The sequence below is a fragment of the Pollicipes pollicipes genome, unplaced genomic scaffold (assembly GCF_011947565.3).
Source record: "Pollicipes pollicipes isolate AB1234 unplaced genomic scaffold, Ppol_2.1 Scaffold_7231;HRSCAF=8579_pilon_pilon_pilon, whole genome shotgun sequence".
NCBI classification, from domain to species: domain Eukaryota; kingdom Metazoa; phylum Arthropoda; class Thecostraca; order Pollicipedomorpha; family Pollicipedidae; genus Pollicipes; species Pollicipes pollicipes.
Window position 1 is genome coordinate 29,220,163 of NW_023597034.1, and position 17,551 is coordinate 29,237,713.

Below are 17,551 nucleotides of genomic sequence, written 5' to 3' on the forward strand. Positions count from 1 at the left end.
CGCGCCACGGTCCGTTTGTATGCTGATTCATTCATGAACGGCTCGCCGCGCGCTAACGTCAGCGGGGAGGGGAGGGGATGAGTTCACCGCCTTGGCGACGCCGCCGCGAGTATGCGTGCAGCAGTCCGGCCGCCCTGAACTGGCTGGAAGGCTCAGTCCGGGCCTGATGAGCGTATGATCAGCGGGACCGAGGTGCACTCACGGGGCCACTCGCCTGATTCAGGTTACGCGCGTCAGTCGTCGCTGGTGATTTTGCCAGGCATTGTGATGAGATCGATCATAGCATTAACCTCGGCCCGAGGTTATTGGTGCCTGGCGAACCATCAATCTCACCCAAAGGCCACAGAGAACGGCAGTGGCGCGCGGTGCACTGGCGCTTGGCGGACCTCGATCGAGACAGTCATTCGCATTTTAGACTCGCGCCTCAGATGGATCGTTATGTGTTTGGCGACGTCTTTTCATCCATGGGCCCTCACCTCGCGCCTGCAAAACGCCGGTGATGTGCATTGTCCATGATGGAAAAAGATCGGCGTTTCCTTTTTTGTAACTAGCTGACTCGAATGTCCGCCGCTCATGGTTACGAGAAACCGACCCCGTGCGCATCAGAGCAAATAAATTTCACATCGTTGATTTTCCCTAGAAGTGTCCGGAAAATGCCTTGTCATCCCCGCTCGACTTGATGGGAAATTCAACTTTTGCTCAAACGAACCGTTGGTTTAACGCATTAGTAGCTGTCCTGCTGATGACCACATAGGTAATATGGCCGAAACGCTCCACTCTCATTCCGGATCACATTACATGGACATGCGAACCAGAATGGGTTTCATAGAACCACAAGGAATCAATGCATGGATGTTTCAGGGCGGATATAGCGAACATTTCGGTGCATATGTCACTGAGATACCGGAGAGAATGTCATACAGTGCTTAATGAGCTACATGAACAGTCCGTTGTGGATTCCAGCGACATTCCAGAGTGGATTCCACACAACTTACAGGGTAAGATTCCGTGAATGGATTTCCCTCCGCCCGAACGTTTGTCGGGCGAAATGAGACCGCCGACGCGAAAGTCCGGCTTTCTGACTGAGCCATTTGGGCCGAATTGAAACAGCGTCTGTCAGAACGAATTCCTCACATGCTAATGCAATCGCGGCGCCGACGCGACGTGCGGGACAGCCCCGTCCGCGGCTGAGAAGGAAGCCATTTCAAACACAGACGTGACTCCATGCCTCCCATCGCGCGAGCCAACTCGACAGACGGCGGCGATCGGTTCTGCAATCTCCAGCGTAAAGCCCTGAGACTGAGCAGTCACAGCGTAAAGCCCTGAGACTGAGCAGTCGCTTTCGCCCGGTGCCGAGTGCTGTGGCGCATCTGTGGCGGAGCAGGGGCAACATCCAGCGTCGTTCGTGAGCTAGAGGGAAATGTAATAAGCACATTACTTGAACATGTATTTCAAACGTTAAATCTGGTTGGCGGAATACAATCACTTGCTCGCGTCAAGCGCAGTGCATCGGTCCCAGCTGACGTCATGAAGCTGACCTGCCATTCCGCAGGTCAGCCGCCAGCACAGTAAGTGCAGGGAACTGCCTGTACACCAACCGCCGGCCATTAGCGCCGGCCACTGGCTTTGTGGCCAGACGCTCATACGAACCCAGCCGAGACCGGGAGCTACCGTCAGCCGAGTCCCACCCCCACTCGCTGCCGTCACCCCCGGCGGCCCCGGCGTCACGTTCTCGCGGTCGGCCGCGCCAGCGCCGCGCCGGCGCCGCGCCGGCCGGAATTGTCTCGTTATCCGTGGCGCTAGTGCCGGCTGCCCGCCGCACGTGACACCCGCGCTGGGTCGGTCAGACACCCCCGACTTTGTGTGGGACTGACCGGGATGTGAGTCAGCGAGCGGGCCCGCGCAGCTGGAGGAAGGGTGCATCGTGGATGGGAAGTGGTTAGGGCAGCCTCTGATGTGGGCTGCGCACCAAAGAGCTCGTGTTATTCCAGAACGGAACGGGCTCACAGAGGGCCTTGATGTGTCCCTGTGCGGTACAAAGCGGTCGCGACCAACATTAAGACTGAAACGGACTGAGAGAAGTGCTGGCATGCCTGGAGTGGTGCGGTGGTGTGCCGGTGCGGTGTGGCGGTGTGACGTGATGATGTGGCGCGCTGGCGACGTTAGCGCGGGGCCGTGGCTGCCCAGATGACTGACACGGAGAGTGAAGGGCCCGCTGGACCCCGCGTTGGCGCGGGGCCGTCGCTCCCCAGATGACTGACACGGAGAGTGAAGGGCCCGCTGGACCCCGCGTTAGCGCGGGGCCGTCGCTCCCCAGATGACTGACACGGAGAGTGAAGGGCCCGCTGGACCCCGCGTTAGCGCGGGGCCGTGGCTGCCCAGATGACTGACGCGGAGAGTGAAGGGCCCGCTGGACCCCGCGTTAGCGCGGGGCCGTCGCTCCCCAGATGACTGACACGGAGAGTGAAGGGCCCGCTGGACCCCGCGTTAGCGCGGGGCCGTGGCTCCCCAGATGACTGACACGGAGAGTGAAGGGCCCGCTGGACCCCGCGTTAGCGCGGGGCCGTCGCTCCCCAGATGACTGACGCGGAGAGTGAAGGACCCGCTGGACCCCGCGTTAGCGCGGGGGCCGTGGGCTCCCCAGATGACTGACACGGAGAGTGAAGGACCCGCTGGGCCCCGCGTTAGCGCGGGGTCGTGGCTCCCCAGATGACTGACACGGAGAGTGAAGGACCCGCTGGACCTCGCGTTATCGCGGGGTCGTGGCTCCCCAGATGACTGACACGGAGAGTGAAGGACCCGCTGGACCCCGCCAGCGATCCGCTCGTCCAGTACTCGCGGAGGCGGCACGTACGGCACCTCGCCAGTGCTGACCCGCGGGCGCAGTCGGACGGTGATCTACGCTCGCGGAGCGGTGGCCTGTGATCGCCCCGTGGAGACCAGTGGCGCCGGTCAGCCCCCTCGTCGGAGCCGGCGATGTGATCACGAGCGCGACAGCCGCGGCGACACACCGCACGTGACCGCCCGGAGCGGCCACCGGGACCGCCTCCGCGCCGCTCCGTCCCGCCGCCGGCCCGCCACCGGCGCCGCCCATTCCTCTCCTTCCGCTCCCTCCTCACGCTAATGGAAGGACACCGGCCGGGCTGCTATTTTAAATGGATGAATGCGTGTCGGGCGCGCTAGATTGGCGCAGAGCGTCTCCGGGATCGCCGGCAGCTCACGGCTTCCGGGGTCGAAGGAATCGAAAATACAGGACGGCGCCGATCCGCCAGGTGCCCGAATTGACGTCACTGGTATGTCACTCGTTCATCACGGGATGGTGATGGCTGCAGACACGGACTGATGCGGTTGCAATTTCGGGCTGGCCTGATGTGCGCAGGACTGGTGACTGCTGGCAGCTGTAGACACGGGCTAGTTGTAAATGGTGCCGCGGGGTAATGCCGCCCGGAAGACATAGACGGGTGACAGATATGAACTATAGCTGCCAGGTGCCAACAGAGATACTCTGCACAAATGGATCACTTGCAAGCCATTAGCCCGTGTTACTCAAGGAAGCGTGATTGGCACAGGTCTGGACTTTCCGTAACGCAAACACGCACTTCTACAACACCTCGACACACCGTCACAGACAATGTTGCCAACAGCTACGTGTCGTCACTGATACCGACTGTTTCTTCTGGAACACATGCGGTCCCTGAACCCCGAACTATCTGCAAACGTCTGCTTTAAAGTTGCTTTACACCTTTCTTTACATATGAGTTGCCTTTGAGAGGAGTGCAGGCAGCCGAGAGCCCATGTGAAGCGTGCAGTTTCATATGGACGGTGGCGAAGAATGGTCAGAGGGCGTGACAGATCACCGGGAATCGCTGAGGAGAGGCAGAGACGGATGCCCAGCCCACGTCTGTTTAACAAGTCTGGCCACGCGCACCACCATCCAATATCCCGCGATGGCGGGCGGCTGTGCGCGCTGGGGGGGGGGGGGGGGGGGGGGGGCGGATCGCCGTGCATGGCAGAGCTACTTGGACTCACAGGTATTCACGGCGCAAGCGCGGCGTGAAAGGGCGCGGACGCTGCCAAGTGCGCCACGGGACTGGCGTGCTCACGGGGAAAACTGCTGCCGGACGAGACGAGCAGCGCCACCCTGCCAGTCATGCGCTCACGTTTAGCGGGGTGACCAGCGGCTCCGAGCACAAAAACTCTGAAATGGCTGAACGAAAGCCCCGTAGGTGAAAAGCTCACCCTTTTTCGTGGCGGACGCTGTTGCTTTTAACTGCATGCCGGTGATTAACAGCAACAAAAACGAGCGGGATCAGAGAGGGTTGCTACAGGTAAACACGCCCAGGTTTCTGAGCAGTCATCGCCTGGCGACTTGCGCGCCTGCGTCCCTAGAAGCCTGGTGGGCGTCTGTCTACAACTGTGCGGAGCAATAACGTGCATCGAGCGACGTCGGGCTGGAGCAGAACACAAATAGACCCCGGCTGCCGTGGCGAGTCACGAGATGAGAGGCAAGCCACTGGCGGAGCCCTGGCCAGTCGTAAACAGCTTGTACCGTACACGGCCCGGCGATGTTGGTAGCTGCAGACACGCCTGGAAAGTCGCCGGAGAAAGTGAATTCCTGTGATGTTTTGTTAACTGCATCTGTGTTGCAGCGGGTGGGCGGCCGTGGGGGGGGGGGGGGGGCGGAGGGGAGGTGGCGGCGGACTCAGAAGAGCGATCACGCAGTACGTGAACACGACGAGACGTGCATGAATAATGGGCCGGCCTCCTCTGATGCCGGTGGTGCGGTGGATGTGAACCGCGGTCAGCAGCCGCGGCGATGTGATAGTAAGCGATCGGATGCCCGCTTCAAACCGCACTGCGTGACGTCACGAAATGCTGATCACTCCACACCGCAGTATGTGTGGCGCGGGTCTCGGTACGTCGCGTAGGAAGCGGCAGGCGGATGCACGTTGGGCTGTGCTCACGGGCTGTCGGTACCTCTGTGGAGGCGCGTTTCCAGCTAGGCTCATCAGCAGTGCAGCCGTACGGCCGCAGGGGCGTTCAGTAGGAAGCCGGTAGACGGAGGGCTAGCGGGAGAGGTGGCCCCAGCCACTGCGGCACCGAGCCTGACGCGGCGAGCCCGCGCCGTCAGGGGAGGCCCTTCCTTGGCCGGCAGGAGAGGCGGCCTCGGCCACTGCGGCACCTAGCCCAACGCGGCGAGCCCGCACCGTCAGGGGAGGCCCTTCCTTGGCCGGCAGGAGAGGCGGCCCCCAGTCGCCGCAGCAACGAGCCCGACGCGGCGGGCTCGCGCCATCAGGGGAGGCCCTTCTATGAGCGGCAGCACAGTGGCCTCTTCTGCAATGCGTACGACGCGAATTCAATAACCCGCATAAGTACAATACCACAGAAAACGTATCACAAATGTCACGTCTGATTGCTACAAGGACTTAGTGGGATGGTTGCGACGCAGTATTTGAAATTAATCCCTCAACCTACTGAGGTGAACGATGCTTCGAACAGAGCAGTTAACAACTGCTACTGTTTGAAATTTGAAGTTAACCAACTCACCTTAAAGACATGTCATCTACCATGCAAAGAAAAATATTTTTGATGTTGACGGCCTCCGTAGCACCGGACCGGGCGCTGCCCCGAAGCCTTGTCGCAGCGCCGCTCCTGGAAGACACTGACCCCCTCCCCCTGACGACCTCTGCCGTCGGCAGGCGGCCGCTGCTTGGGCTGCCCAATCCTGACGCTGCCCGACCCGGCCGTGGCGCCGGAGCCGTGCTGGGTGTCAGACGACGAGTACCGCCAGCTGGTCATCTACCTGACGTCGGTGCCCGTGCTGGAAGAGGCCGACCAGGGCTTCATCCTTGTCATCGACCGCCGCCAGGACCGCTGGAGCTCGGTCAAGGCCGCCCTGCTGCATATCGCCGTGAGTGACGTCACAGTGCCCCCGCCGGCACCGCCGTGTCCCCCCCCCCCCCCACTGCCCCTCTCCCCGGCACTGCCTGTGTACCCCTGCATTATCCTGCGACACTGCTGGTCACTCGGCACTGCTGTGTCGGTGTTCCCAGGGGTCGGGTGTGCGGCGCGTTGGTTTGGTCAGCTTTTTGTGATCAAGAATTGTGCTTCGAGGTGGCTGGATTCGCCATTGATTTATCGAATCGATCCTGACGATAAACATAATGAGCCGAAGCATCATTGGATCAGTGTTCTCTGATTGGAAAGTGACGAAGATAAAAAGCATTAGGGATCCTCATTTCTCGTTGTTACCGGGTGACACTAAATCGGATTCTGGCTGACTAAATCAAGCATCCACGCATCGCGCGGCAAGAACCTGTGATTCGTATCGTTACAGAGATCTTTCTCCCGAGTTCGCAGGGATCGGCGAGTCCAGAGCCTTCTCGGAGTCTGAAATATCGAGCCTACTGTATAAGTCTGATGTCTTTGAGGGGGAGGGTGGGTGGGCTGTAATAGGTTCGTATTCTAGACCCCCAACACCCGCGATCCCCAAACACTCGATGTGAGCACAGACATGAGTGATGTTTGTACCAACGCGTGACTTGTGGTATCCCTCACATACTCAGGGCCTAAGCAGCCCGTCTTGCCGAGCCTGCTCCCCCCCCCCCCCGCCGTCCGCGGTTTGGCCCACTGTCGAATCATTCACCCGTGCAACGCCGCGGCCGATTGCAGGCCTTCTTCCCGGGCCTCATCACCGCCTGCTACGTCCTGCGGCCGTCCAGCTTCCTGCAGAGGACCTGGTCCGACCTCAGCTACAAGTTCAGCCGGGACGACTTCAAGTTCAAGGTCGGTCGGTCAGCAGCGTGCCAACGGCCACGAGAGACCCCGAGCGACGCCAGAGGGTATTCCGAGGTGGGGGGGGGGGGGGGCGGGGGGGGGGGCACCGGAAAGCCTCGCGTGTCGGAGCTGACGCGGAACGTGGCTCTCGACGGCCACCGTAGGCTGACGTGGGAACATGGCTCTCGACGGCCACCGTAGGCTGACGTGGGAACATGGCTCTTGACGGCCACCGTAGGCTGACGTGAGAACATGGCTCTTGACGGCGACCGCAGGCTGACGCGAGGGTCTCGGCCCGAGAACGAGCGCTGCAGCATCGCAATCGTTGCAGCAAGAGACATCATCTGTTACGGCGATCATGTGGTTGTCGCAATAGCTGCAACAATTAGATGATTGTGACCAGACAAGTGTTGGCAGGAGCATCACGGCTTAAACTCTCCAAGAATGTTCTCAGCAAGGCCACATTGGACTTTGCAGCATGTTTAACTGATAACCGACCGCTCAGCTGTTGCAGGTCTTTAAACTGTGTTTCCTGTTATCTTTATAAAACTTAACGAGAAAAGAGAAAAAGCGCGGCAAAATACCGAACCCCTCCATCCTGCTCAGTATGCAAAGCACCGTTAAGCCGATTACGGTCCGACGCCTGCCAGCTGACGCCCGACGCGGCGACGCCCCCTGCCGGTCGGCGTCGGCAGCTGCAGCTGTGTAGCCGCCGCGCCAGCTGGGCCGCGGCCCGAGGCTGCCGACTGTTGAGCCCGCTGGGCGCGCCCCCTGCCGGCCGCCGTCGGCAGCTCCAGCTGTGCAGCCGCCGCGCCAGCTGGGCCGCGGCCCGAGGCTGCCGACTGTTTAGCCCGCTGGGAGTGGGCGATGACGGTCGGGCTCAGCTCGTGAAGTGGTGGCCGTTTGTCGCCAGCCGGGCCATAAATCAATAACGCAGCCGTGGTGAAGGCAGCGTCGGGTGTGTGCCAGTAGGCCGGCTGACCTTGCGTGCTTCTGATGCCGAGACGTGCCGTCGCATACCTGAGCTGTGCAGCGTCTGGCCGGAGTCGTGTCCAGACTGGCTACCGCGCTGCCGGCGGCGTCCTGTCTGTGCACTTCCTGGCCGCACGGGCTCAGACTGCGGACATTGACAGACATACAGACTATGTGTGGCCGCGCTGTCGACGGCCGTGTAGGTGCGTGGCATGAGCCACGCACCTACATGCTGTCGCCCATCTAACTAAGTGTCTCCAGACTGTGATCAGTCGAACCATGTGCATCCAGTCAACCGGCCATATTTCCAGACTGTGAACTTCTGGACTGCGTACGTGACGTCCAGGCTGTGACAATTCAGACGGCCGCGTGCAGCCTCAGCCGGCGTTCCGTATCACTGCGCCTGTTCATGGCGTGCCCGCTTGACCTTTCGTGTCCCCGCCGCTGTAGGTGGTCATCTGCAGCTCGCTGGATGAGCTGCACGCCCACGTGTCGCCTGACCAGCTCACCGAGGATCTGGGCGGCACCGTCCCGTACGATCACGAGCAGTGGATCCAGCAGCGGCTGGTAGGTGGCACGCGTCCGGACCCGGCCTGGGCGGCACCATCCCGTACGATCACGAGCAGTGGATCCAGCAGCGGCTGGTAGGTGGCACGCGTCCGGACCCGGCTCCACGACCGCGACCGCGCTCGTGCAGAGCGGCACCGACGGGTACCCCTGTCCAGTTTTGGCCGCGTGTCCAGTCGCCACGGTGCGGCCGATACGTGTCGTGGGATTATGTGCTTGAAGGGTGCGAAGCATTGCACTTTTGCACGCATGTCAACCGTCAGAGAGGATATTGACTGATTGTTATCAGTTTGACTGATTGATCGTTGTGATATTGATTGATTGTTATTGTTATTACTATAGTTTGAGCCTTCTGATTGTGCAGATTTCTGGGATCAGAGTCCACGCCAAGCAGCGCTTATTACGTGACCTCCGACCGCACCATACGGTCGTCGTATTCCGGGTCAATTGCAGAACTTTGTGGCGAATGTTTAACGTGCCACAATACTCCACGTGAACCATCCTGCCCTTTGACGTCACCTGACCTTTAGCGCGGCCGCTGCCAACGGCCACAGGCTATTGCAGTCGGCGGCAAATAGCTGACGCTTAAAGCGACTCCAACCTCCTGCCACGATTGGGTGAATCTGAATAAAGGCACTCTAACCAACTGAGCTGCGGTGACGGGCGATCTTACTCCAACGGTCCAGACGATCTCCTATGCCGGGGTCCTATTGCGGCGAGAGGTGACAGGCAGAGATGGCGCCCATCGCAGCGCGGCACCTCGTGTGGGCTGCGCTCCTGTTTCTGCGCGGAACATATTTGGGGCCATCGAGAGAGTTCTCTCTAAAGCGCGCGTACCAAAACCTGCCACCAATGGTGGTGAATCTGTATGGGGCGGCCAGCCAGATCAGCCAGATCGGCGGATCAGCCAGCAGCGGATCAGTGCGTGGCGGATCAGTGTGTGGCGGATCAGCCAGCGACGGATCAGTGTGTGGCGGATCAGTGCGTGACGGATCAGCCAGCAGCGGATCAGTGTGTGGCGGATCAGCCAGAGACGGATCAGTGTGTGGCGGATCAGTGCGTGACGGATCAGCCAGTGGCGGATCAGTGTGTGGCGGATCAGCCAGCGGTGGACCAGTGTGTGGCGGATCAGTACGTGGCGAGCCAGTGTATGGCGGATCAGTGTGTGGCGGATCAGCGTATGGCGGATCAATGTGTGACGAACCAGTGTGTGGCGGATCAGTGCGTGACGGATCAGTGTGTACCGGATCAGTGTGTGGCGGATCAGCCAGCGGCGGATCAGTGTGTGGTGGATCAGCGTCAGACTGACCTGCCGTTGACCAGTCCGCGTCCGTCGCTGCCCGACTCTGCCGACCCGACTCAGGTATCGGCCCGTTTCAGGACCTGGAGAAGTTTTCACTGCGCTCCCAGGAGATCTCCACGGCGCTGGAGCAGTTCCTGTTGCGGCTGCAGCAGACAGAGTTCCCTCATGATGTCGGCACCACAGAAAACATGCTCAAGAGCCAGGTAAGCAGTGTATGCTGCTGCCTTGAAGTCCAAAATGTACATGACTAGGAAATTATTTAATGAAATGATTGGATGTTTTCACTCGGCCCCTTCATAAGCTGTCAGAGCCCATTATACGAAAGTGAAGGGTGCCAATTGGTGCCAGTTGGTGCCAGTTGAAAAAACTTTTTATCCCTCAGAAGGTTGTGCGGCTAGCACGTGAGCCTGGGGGCTAATGACAACATCGTGGAGCTTGACAGTGGCAGTGGTGACAGGAATGTGTTTCCAGCGCCAAATACCCACGGGCAGGGCATTGCCCACATCGTGGGCGGTATGGTGTCTATGCCACGGTCTCGGCCACCCTGACGGGACGATCTCCGCAAACGCTGATCCACGACCCACCGGTCTGCAATCCCATCCCACCAAACGCTGATCCGCGACCGGTCCGGCTTCATCCCACCAAATGTTGGTCCGCGACCGGTCCAGTCTTATCCCACCAAACGTTCCGCGACCGGTCCGGCTTCATCCCACCAAACGCCGACCTGTGACCGGTCTGGTCCCATCCCACCAAACGCTGATCCGTGACCCGTCCGGTCCCATCCCACCAAACGCCGATCCGTGACCGACCGTTTCGTAATTCCATCCCACAATCCACGCACAAAACCCTGTAGGCAACTTTTCATCGTTTCACCCGCGCATGCGACCGCCGCCGGCAGGGCCAGGCATACGCCGAGCTCAAGTGTGATCTGATGACGTCATCGGAGGCGGGCGAGGCGTTGCTGGCCGACATGCGCCAGTCGGCGGTGCGCTCGTCGACAAATGTCGACTACTGTCCCGACAAGCTCATCAACGTCACAGCCGTGCAAAGGTGGGCTGCCGGTACAGGGGGCCTGGCCGGTTCGCCGGTGACGTCAGCCGCTGTGGAACTGGTACTGGTGCTGGTGGAGCTGGTGCTACTGCTGTTGTGTCCAGCGTTCGTCTTGATAGCCGCCTGGTCTTCTCATGGTTGTCTTGCGGAGTATCGAGGTCGCTGCAGGGACTGTGGGGGTCTCTTTTTTTTCTCGGGGCCCGATAAGTGACAACGCCTGGGGAACAAGTTAAGACATCTGTCGACCATTTTGTAAGATATGGCTGACCGCTTCGGGGCATACGGATGTTTCCAAGATCTCGCGCACGTAGACAGGTACCCGAGAGGTGATCAGGAGCGCGACGAGCGAGCGGTCAGTGTTCGCTGCATATGCTCAGCGCTAGATAGTGGCATTTGGTCGCTGAAATTCGGAGCGTTGCGCAGGTGAGACAGGGTTCGCTGGGTCGGCGGCCTCACCCATATTCGGTCAGACATCCTGCGTCCAGCATGTTGCACGAAGGGCTTTCGCAGAGGAAGTGTGAAATGCGCTTATTGCGGTGGTGGCCAACCATGTCAGGCAATGCAATGTGTTGGCTCACCTTGAACTGTCATTCTAGCAAAGTCAGGTGTTTTGTCTTTGCTTTTTGGGGTGGAATTGGGTTGGTGACCCGCTGTAGTGAGCTCTGCGTACCGTTTCCGGAGAATGACGTGCAATGGAATACGTAGATTATTTTATCTTGCTTCCATTTTCGGCTCACAGTCCTGGTACCGGCAGACGTCCTTCTAAACGTTGATAAGCTTTGCAGTGGCAAACACCAGCTGTCTGTTTAACGTACCTTCGCCTGAAGTAGATCTACAAACTTTCTTGCATCAGACACATTTGATATTAACTGGGAGGCACTGATACGCCGGGTACCGAAGTGGCGTGCAAAGATGTCCTCATGAATTGAAAGTGATAAAACAAACCGCAGGTAAAAACTTTACCCTCAAATAGATGCCAAATGATGAAATAAAGGGGTGTCTGCTTAAGATGGAAAGTGGAGTGGATTTTTAACGGCACATGGGTGACTTGGGCTATCGTATGCGGACAAAGAGCTTGCCAACCGTCACGCCTTGTTCAAACGCTGCCCTATCCCCCGGCATCAATTGAAGTAAATAGCCCAATGAAACAACAAGGAGCGGACAGCAGTCGTCCGTACCTTCGACGAAGCCGGCAGCGGCTAGGCTGCACGGATCGCCTGCCCCAAGGTCGTCTGGACCGCCGCCCCCGTGGGCTGCGGGGCGGCGGCGGCGGCCCTGTCTGGGAGGGGGCGCCCGCCGCACGTGACCCCGCGGACGTGACAGCCCCGCGGGCATCGGCGAGCCGCCGGCTGTTTGTGTTTGGGGTGGCCGTTGCTCGGGTTTCATGACGCCAGATGAGGTGTTTGAACGTCGGGACTATGGACGTTCGCGCCCGCGACGAGGCCTGCAAACAATGCGAATCGACCGGTTTACATCGGCTCGCACGCAATGCAAATCAACAGGTCAGCCGAATCGGCTGGTGCTTATGTTCGGGGTTGGGACCCCGCCGTTTCTGACCGCTACGGCGCCGGCTCTCTGGCTGGCAACTGGCTGTGATGTTTGTTTTACGGCTGGGGTGCGGTCATGTCCTGTCCGACCTCTGGCCACGCCACCTCCGTGCACTTGACGGGGGGTCATGACGTCTCCCGCTGTGGCTGACAGACTGCTGGTGCAGCTGGAGGAGACGGTGCGGCGCTTCGAAAACTACTGGAGCAGCTACGAGCAGCGCCTGCTGCGCTGGCTGCAGCTGCGCCGCTTCGAGCACGGCTTCAAGGAGTGCCAGGTGCTGGGACACGCGGCGTCGCCCTGACAACCAGGCGGCGTTCGCGAACGCGGACTCCGCTCGTAAACCGATGCCGAGCTCGGGTATTTCCCTGCATGTCGGTACTCCGATTCTGTGTGTAGAGTGGGCGGAAGGTTATTTAGGGCCAGAGTGATCTTAGAAGCTCACGAAGTAGCGGTAATGTACAGGTTGTACTGAGTAGGCCAATGTCGTGATGCATTTGAAGTTCGATTATCCGTACATGCGTGGGTCGGGACTGCTCCCGTAGGCTGGAACCTTGTTATCTTTTGAGACCCCTGTCAAAGGTCGGAACCGCTGTCGCTGCATGCATCGCAACTTTTTATCGCCTGTCCAAACTGCAGTCGTCTAGACCTCGTCTGAGATGATGCTCCTGAGCGGTCTGACCGGCTGCGGGAAGACTGACGCTCGTCCTGCTACAGACCGAGCTGGAGCACCTGCTGAAGCGCCTCTCGGACGCCACGGATGTCGGCGAGTCTGTCTCTCACGTGGACCAGCTCATCAACGAGCACACAGTCGTGCAGAAACGATGCCTGGTACGTCCACGGACTTACTATATGATCTTTCCAGGCTGGTGATAACGGTTGACGATGAAACGCCACTTAAGTTAATAATGGGCCAGCTGCTACTAGGTGGAGGGTGCTCACGAGATGTAAATCACGTTAGTCCAGATGGCAATATGGCAGGGTATGCCGTAAGCGCCGTGAGTGACGTCAGCGCCCGAGATTCCAGCTGACCGCCGCGACGTCCCCTTCGCCAGGAGACGCAGCGGCAGGCGGACGATCTGCAGTCGTTCGGCCGGGACCTGCAGATGAGCGCTGGCGACCTGGGCAGCGAGGGCATCGAGGCGCGCTGCGTCGAGCTGCGCCGGCTCGGAGAGCTCGTCTCTGACAAGCTGCGCCGCCGCACCCAGCTTTTGCACAAGTGCCGCGACCTGCACGAGCGCGTCCAGCGGGTACGATCAGCCCGGGCCGGCGCCGCCGCCCGCCGGCGGGCCCGCTGCCGCTCGGCGCTTCTGCAGAGCGAGATGTGGACTCGGGATCAGCCAGACGTGCGGATAAGATAATTTGCTCGCCCGCATCGACTTTCACAATCCAGCCAACACATCTAGCTTCGGAGAGTCCTTACCGTCTCTCTTGTGGTTGATTCGCCTTGCGTCTGAAATAACTGACGCGAGAAAAATGTCGCAGCCGACAAGCTTGCCCCTCACGGGCGGGGTGGGTCGGCCGAAGCGCCCGCGTGACGTCCCTGACGCTCCGCCCCGACCTGTGCGCAGGCCAACACGTGGTGCGCGCTGGGGGTGGAGCTGCTGACGTCGCAGCAGATCGAGAAGTGTTCGGCGGCGCCGGAGCTGGCCGAGCGGGCGCTGGCCCAGATCGATGAGTTCCTCTACTCGGCGGCCGACTTCAACCTGCACTCGCCCGTCGAGCTGCGCTCCGCCTTCCAGGACGTCATCACGCAGGAGACCAAGGCGCTCGTGCAGCAGGTGAGTCGTGGGGTGGCACTACGGTGTCAGTGTGGGGCGGCGCTCGTGCGGCAGGTAGATCATGGGATGGCACTAGGGTGACAATGCGGGAACAGGTGGGTCATATGGTGGCACTAGGGTGTCAATATGGGGCGGCGTGCAGGCGTGTTAAGGCGCGTTCGCGAGCGTGCCTGTATATGTCATCACCTTTCACAGTGTAACGAACTTTCCGTCTTGAAAACTAATGGGCTCGGTCAGATAAAACCCATGGTTAGAACTGCTTCGACCCCTAAGCCCAGCAGCTGCCTTTAGTGCCAGTGCAGCCTAGGCTCAATGCGTCTATCGCCTATCTGTGCCATGTCTGCTGATAAGAACGAAACCGACGGGCGAGATGGTCGTGCTCGCCCGCATTTCTGAGAGATGACAAGTTAAGCGTTTCTTCAAATTCAATAAACGTGAGTCAAAATAACCCAAGGCATACACGAAAAATATGTCCTAGCCTTACATTGGCCGTTACGACCGACTGAGTCAAAGACATACAGCGTTCGGACGCGAGTCCTCGGTGACGTCAGAGCAGGGCGTGTCGTATCGTAGTCGAGCCTCAGTCGGTGGCGCGCCGCGATCGTGACCTGAGCTCTAGGCTTGAATTCGGTGCGGCGTCCGCATCCGCTGAAACCATCGGGCACTGGGGCCCAATGGCTGTCACGTTACTGACCATGGTGCGTCGGCGTTGCGCACGTGAGCCAGCAGTATCAGAGTTATTGTGTCATCCGTGCCGTGCCGTGGACCCGCTGCAGATCTGTCAGACGTCCCGCGGGTGAGACGTGCCGTGCCGACTGATGAGCCATGTCGTTTGACATTCGAGGGTGTCAGGCGCACCGTCAGACGTGCCCTCTGACATACCGTGCCAGCGTGCCCCCTGACGTGCCGTGCCTTCTGACGTTCAGTGCCCTCTGACGTGCCGTGTCATCTGACGACGCACTGTCTGAGGACCACGCGCACCGACGTGCCGTACCGTATCTTTCCTTACGACGTACCGTGCCTGTTGATATGTCGTTCCGTGCTGCGTTGCGTGCCGTTCCCTGTGATGTGCCATGCCGTCTTCCGTGCCGTCCCGTTTTTCCGTGTCATACCCTCTGAGGTGCCGCGCCATCTGCCGTGCCATGCCCTCTGACGTGTCGTGTGGCTGCAGGTGGTGCAGCGGATCGAGGACGTGCGCACCATGTGTGATCGGCGCTGCAACAGCCTGAGGAAGTACACAGCCCGCCGACCCGTGCAAACCGTCAACCCCGAGCCGGCGGTGCCCCTGGACAAGGTCAAGCTGAGGTCGCCGAGGGACGCCCGCCGCTCGCGCAGGTCGGCCAAGGTCAGCACACGACACCCGCGCCGGAAGGCCTGTCGCTCGGGTAACGGCCCCCGGGATTGATAGGGGTCCGATCAATTAACTCGCGCCCGCCGGATGCGGTACATCATGCATGCGTCGGGATGGAGCGATATATATGGGCGGGGGCGGAGAGACATTTCCCCTTCCCGCCGAGTAGGCCGCGTCAAGCCCAGTGGGACGCGGCCATGTCCCACACAAACGTGTCCCACGCCATAACGGACATACAAACGTGTCCCACGCCACATCGGGCATACAAACGTGTCCCACGCCACATCGGACATACAAACGTGTCCCACGCCACATCGGACATACAAACGTGTCCCACGCCACATCGGACATACAAACGTGTCCCGCGTCACACCAGGCATGCAAGCGTGTCCCACGTCGCAGCAGACATACAAACTGCCAGGCGTGAGCGAGGCTGCCAAACCCACTGCCATCGTCACGGCGCAGCCCGCGAGGCCGGCCCGGATAGCCTCAGCCTGGCTGACGTCCCGCGGGGTCTGCTCTGCCAGGAGAACATGTGCCCGGCGGGCCTGGACGAGGCAGAGTCGCGCGACCCGGAGCAGCTGGCCGCCAGGCGGCAGCACATTCTCACCGAGCTGCTCGACACCGAGAAGACATACGTCGCGGAACTCAACCAGATATTGAAGGTGCGTGGATTTCTGGGCAGACGTTAATCTGAGCGTCGCTCGTCTGGGGCCTGGCGATGCTGTGGCGACAGAGGAGCTGTGTGCTGACGTGAGACGTGTCCGGAAGGTTTGTGAGGGGTCCCGGTCCCGGCAAGCCTTTCATCTAACCAGCAGGTTGCATACCATGGCGGTCCTAGTGTACCGGTGCCCCCGTTCTGATGCATTCTGGGTGTAACAAGTGCCTTAAATCGTCACCGTCCTTACCTCCTCATCGCACGCTGAACTCCGTCCTCTTCTCACAGGGCTACAAGGACGAGATGTTGAAGACGGAGCTGCAGCAGCTGATCCCCATCCAGCTGTACGGCAAGTCGGACGTGCTGTTCGGCAACATGAGCGACATCCAGCGCTTCCACAGCTCCGTCTTCTTGCGTGACCTGGAGCAGTGTATCGGCGCGCCCGAGCAAGTCGGGCGGTGCTTCGTCGACCGGGTCAGTCGGTGTCTTCCGAGCGCCTCTGCGAGCTGACCCGAACAGGAGGACGTACTGTTTACAGACACGGTGATGGCGCCATCCTTGATCGGGATAGGCGCATTGAGGTGCTGTGTCGTTGCGCTCATTTTAATCATGATGCGGGGGGGGGGGGGGTGCAGAACCCGACACGTTTGTCGTAGTCTGGTCAAAACCAACCACCGGCACCGAAACATGGACACCTAACGTGAAACAGCGGGCCTGACCGACCAGCTTAGTTCGTCACGTATATGGACGACGGCATCCACAGGTCCGATGTTGACAGCGGCATCCGTTCATTGAGGTCTCCCACTCGCACGCCTCGGACACAGGGCAGCCTCTCCGGCGCATTAGAACACGTGCTTTATATACGACCCACACCGGCGGGCCCTGTCAGTAGGCCTCCGCCACGACGCGTCTGGAAGCTCGAGTGGGTACTGTCGAGCCCCCCCCCCCCCTTCGCGAGGCTGGTATGCGGACGAAGTGGAGAGACCCCCAACCTAGCTGTGGCGTGTATGGCTGACGCTGGCGTCCGTCGCCGACCACAGCGAGAGGCGCTGCACTGTCTCTACAGCGAGTACTGCCAGAACAAGCCGGCGTCGGAGGACCTGCGCCGGCAGATCGGCGACGCCAACTCGTTCTTCATCGAGTGCCAGCGCCGGCTGCAGCACAAGCTGCCGCTGGGCGCCTTCCTGCTGAAGCCCGTGCAGAGGATCACTAAGTACCAGCTGCTGCTGAAGGTGAGCAGTCGGTGTGGACTCCTATGCAGTTGGGGATAGAATGTGCATACCCTGTCTAGTTTTCCATGTGTGTGTCTGTGTGTGTACCTCAACGATGATCACTCTGCTTCAGGACGACAAATATGCCCACAGTTTTCAATAGAAATGAGGTTACATAGGTGCAAAATTTTACCTTAAGATCAATGTATTTTTGACAATTAAACGACAGTCAAAGTAGCAGACAAGTGAACTGGCCAGGGTTTTGTAAAAGCATCACATGAGTTAGTCACATTTCAGCTAATTTGAACGCATATCTTGTGTTACGATCTTGGGACT

The 17,551-nt window shown here is 59.8% G+C and overlaps 1 protein-coding gene across 1 annotated transcript in view; it reads left to right on the plus strand.

Moving 5' to 3' along the window:
• The window catches only part of LOC119109959 (guanine nucleotide exchange factor DBS), a 40,089-nt gene that overhangs the window by 19,082 nt on the left and 3,456 nt on the right, over positions 1 to 17,551 (plus strand). The window contains exons 7-20 of the mRNA XM_037233703.1: positions 1,553 to 1,568; positions 5,700 to 5,911; positions 6,673 to 6,786; positions 8,200 to 8,316; positions 9,697 to 9,822; positions 10,518 to 10,669; positions 12,371 to 12,491; positions 12,932 to 13,045; positions 13,270 to 13,464; positions 13,786 to 13,995; positions 15,167 to 15,340; positions 15,874 to 16,011; positions 16,293 to 16,478; positions 17,045 to 17,236. Of these exons, the coding sequence (XP_037089598.1) occupies positions 1,553 to 1,568; positions 5,700 to 5,911; positions 6,673 to 6,786; positions 8,200 to 8,316; positions 9,697 to 9,822; positions 10,518 to 10,669; positions 12,371 to 12,491; positions 12,932 to 13,045; positions 13,270 to 13,464; positions 13,786 to 13,995; positions 15,167 to 15,340; positions 15,874 to 16,011; positions 16,293 to 16,478; positions 17,045 to 17,236 (2,067 nt within the window). The remainder of the gene's footprint in view (positions 1 to 1,552; positions 1,569 to 5,699; positions 5,912 to 6,672; positions 6,787 to 8,199; positions 8,317 to 9,696; positions 9,823 to 10,517; positions 10,670 to 12,370; positions 12,492 to 12,931; positions 13,046 to 13,269; positions 13,465 to 13,785; positions 13,996 to 15,166; positions 15,341 to 15,873; positions 16,012 to 16,292; positions 16,479 to 17,044; positions 17,237 to 17,551) is intronic.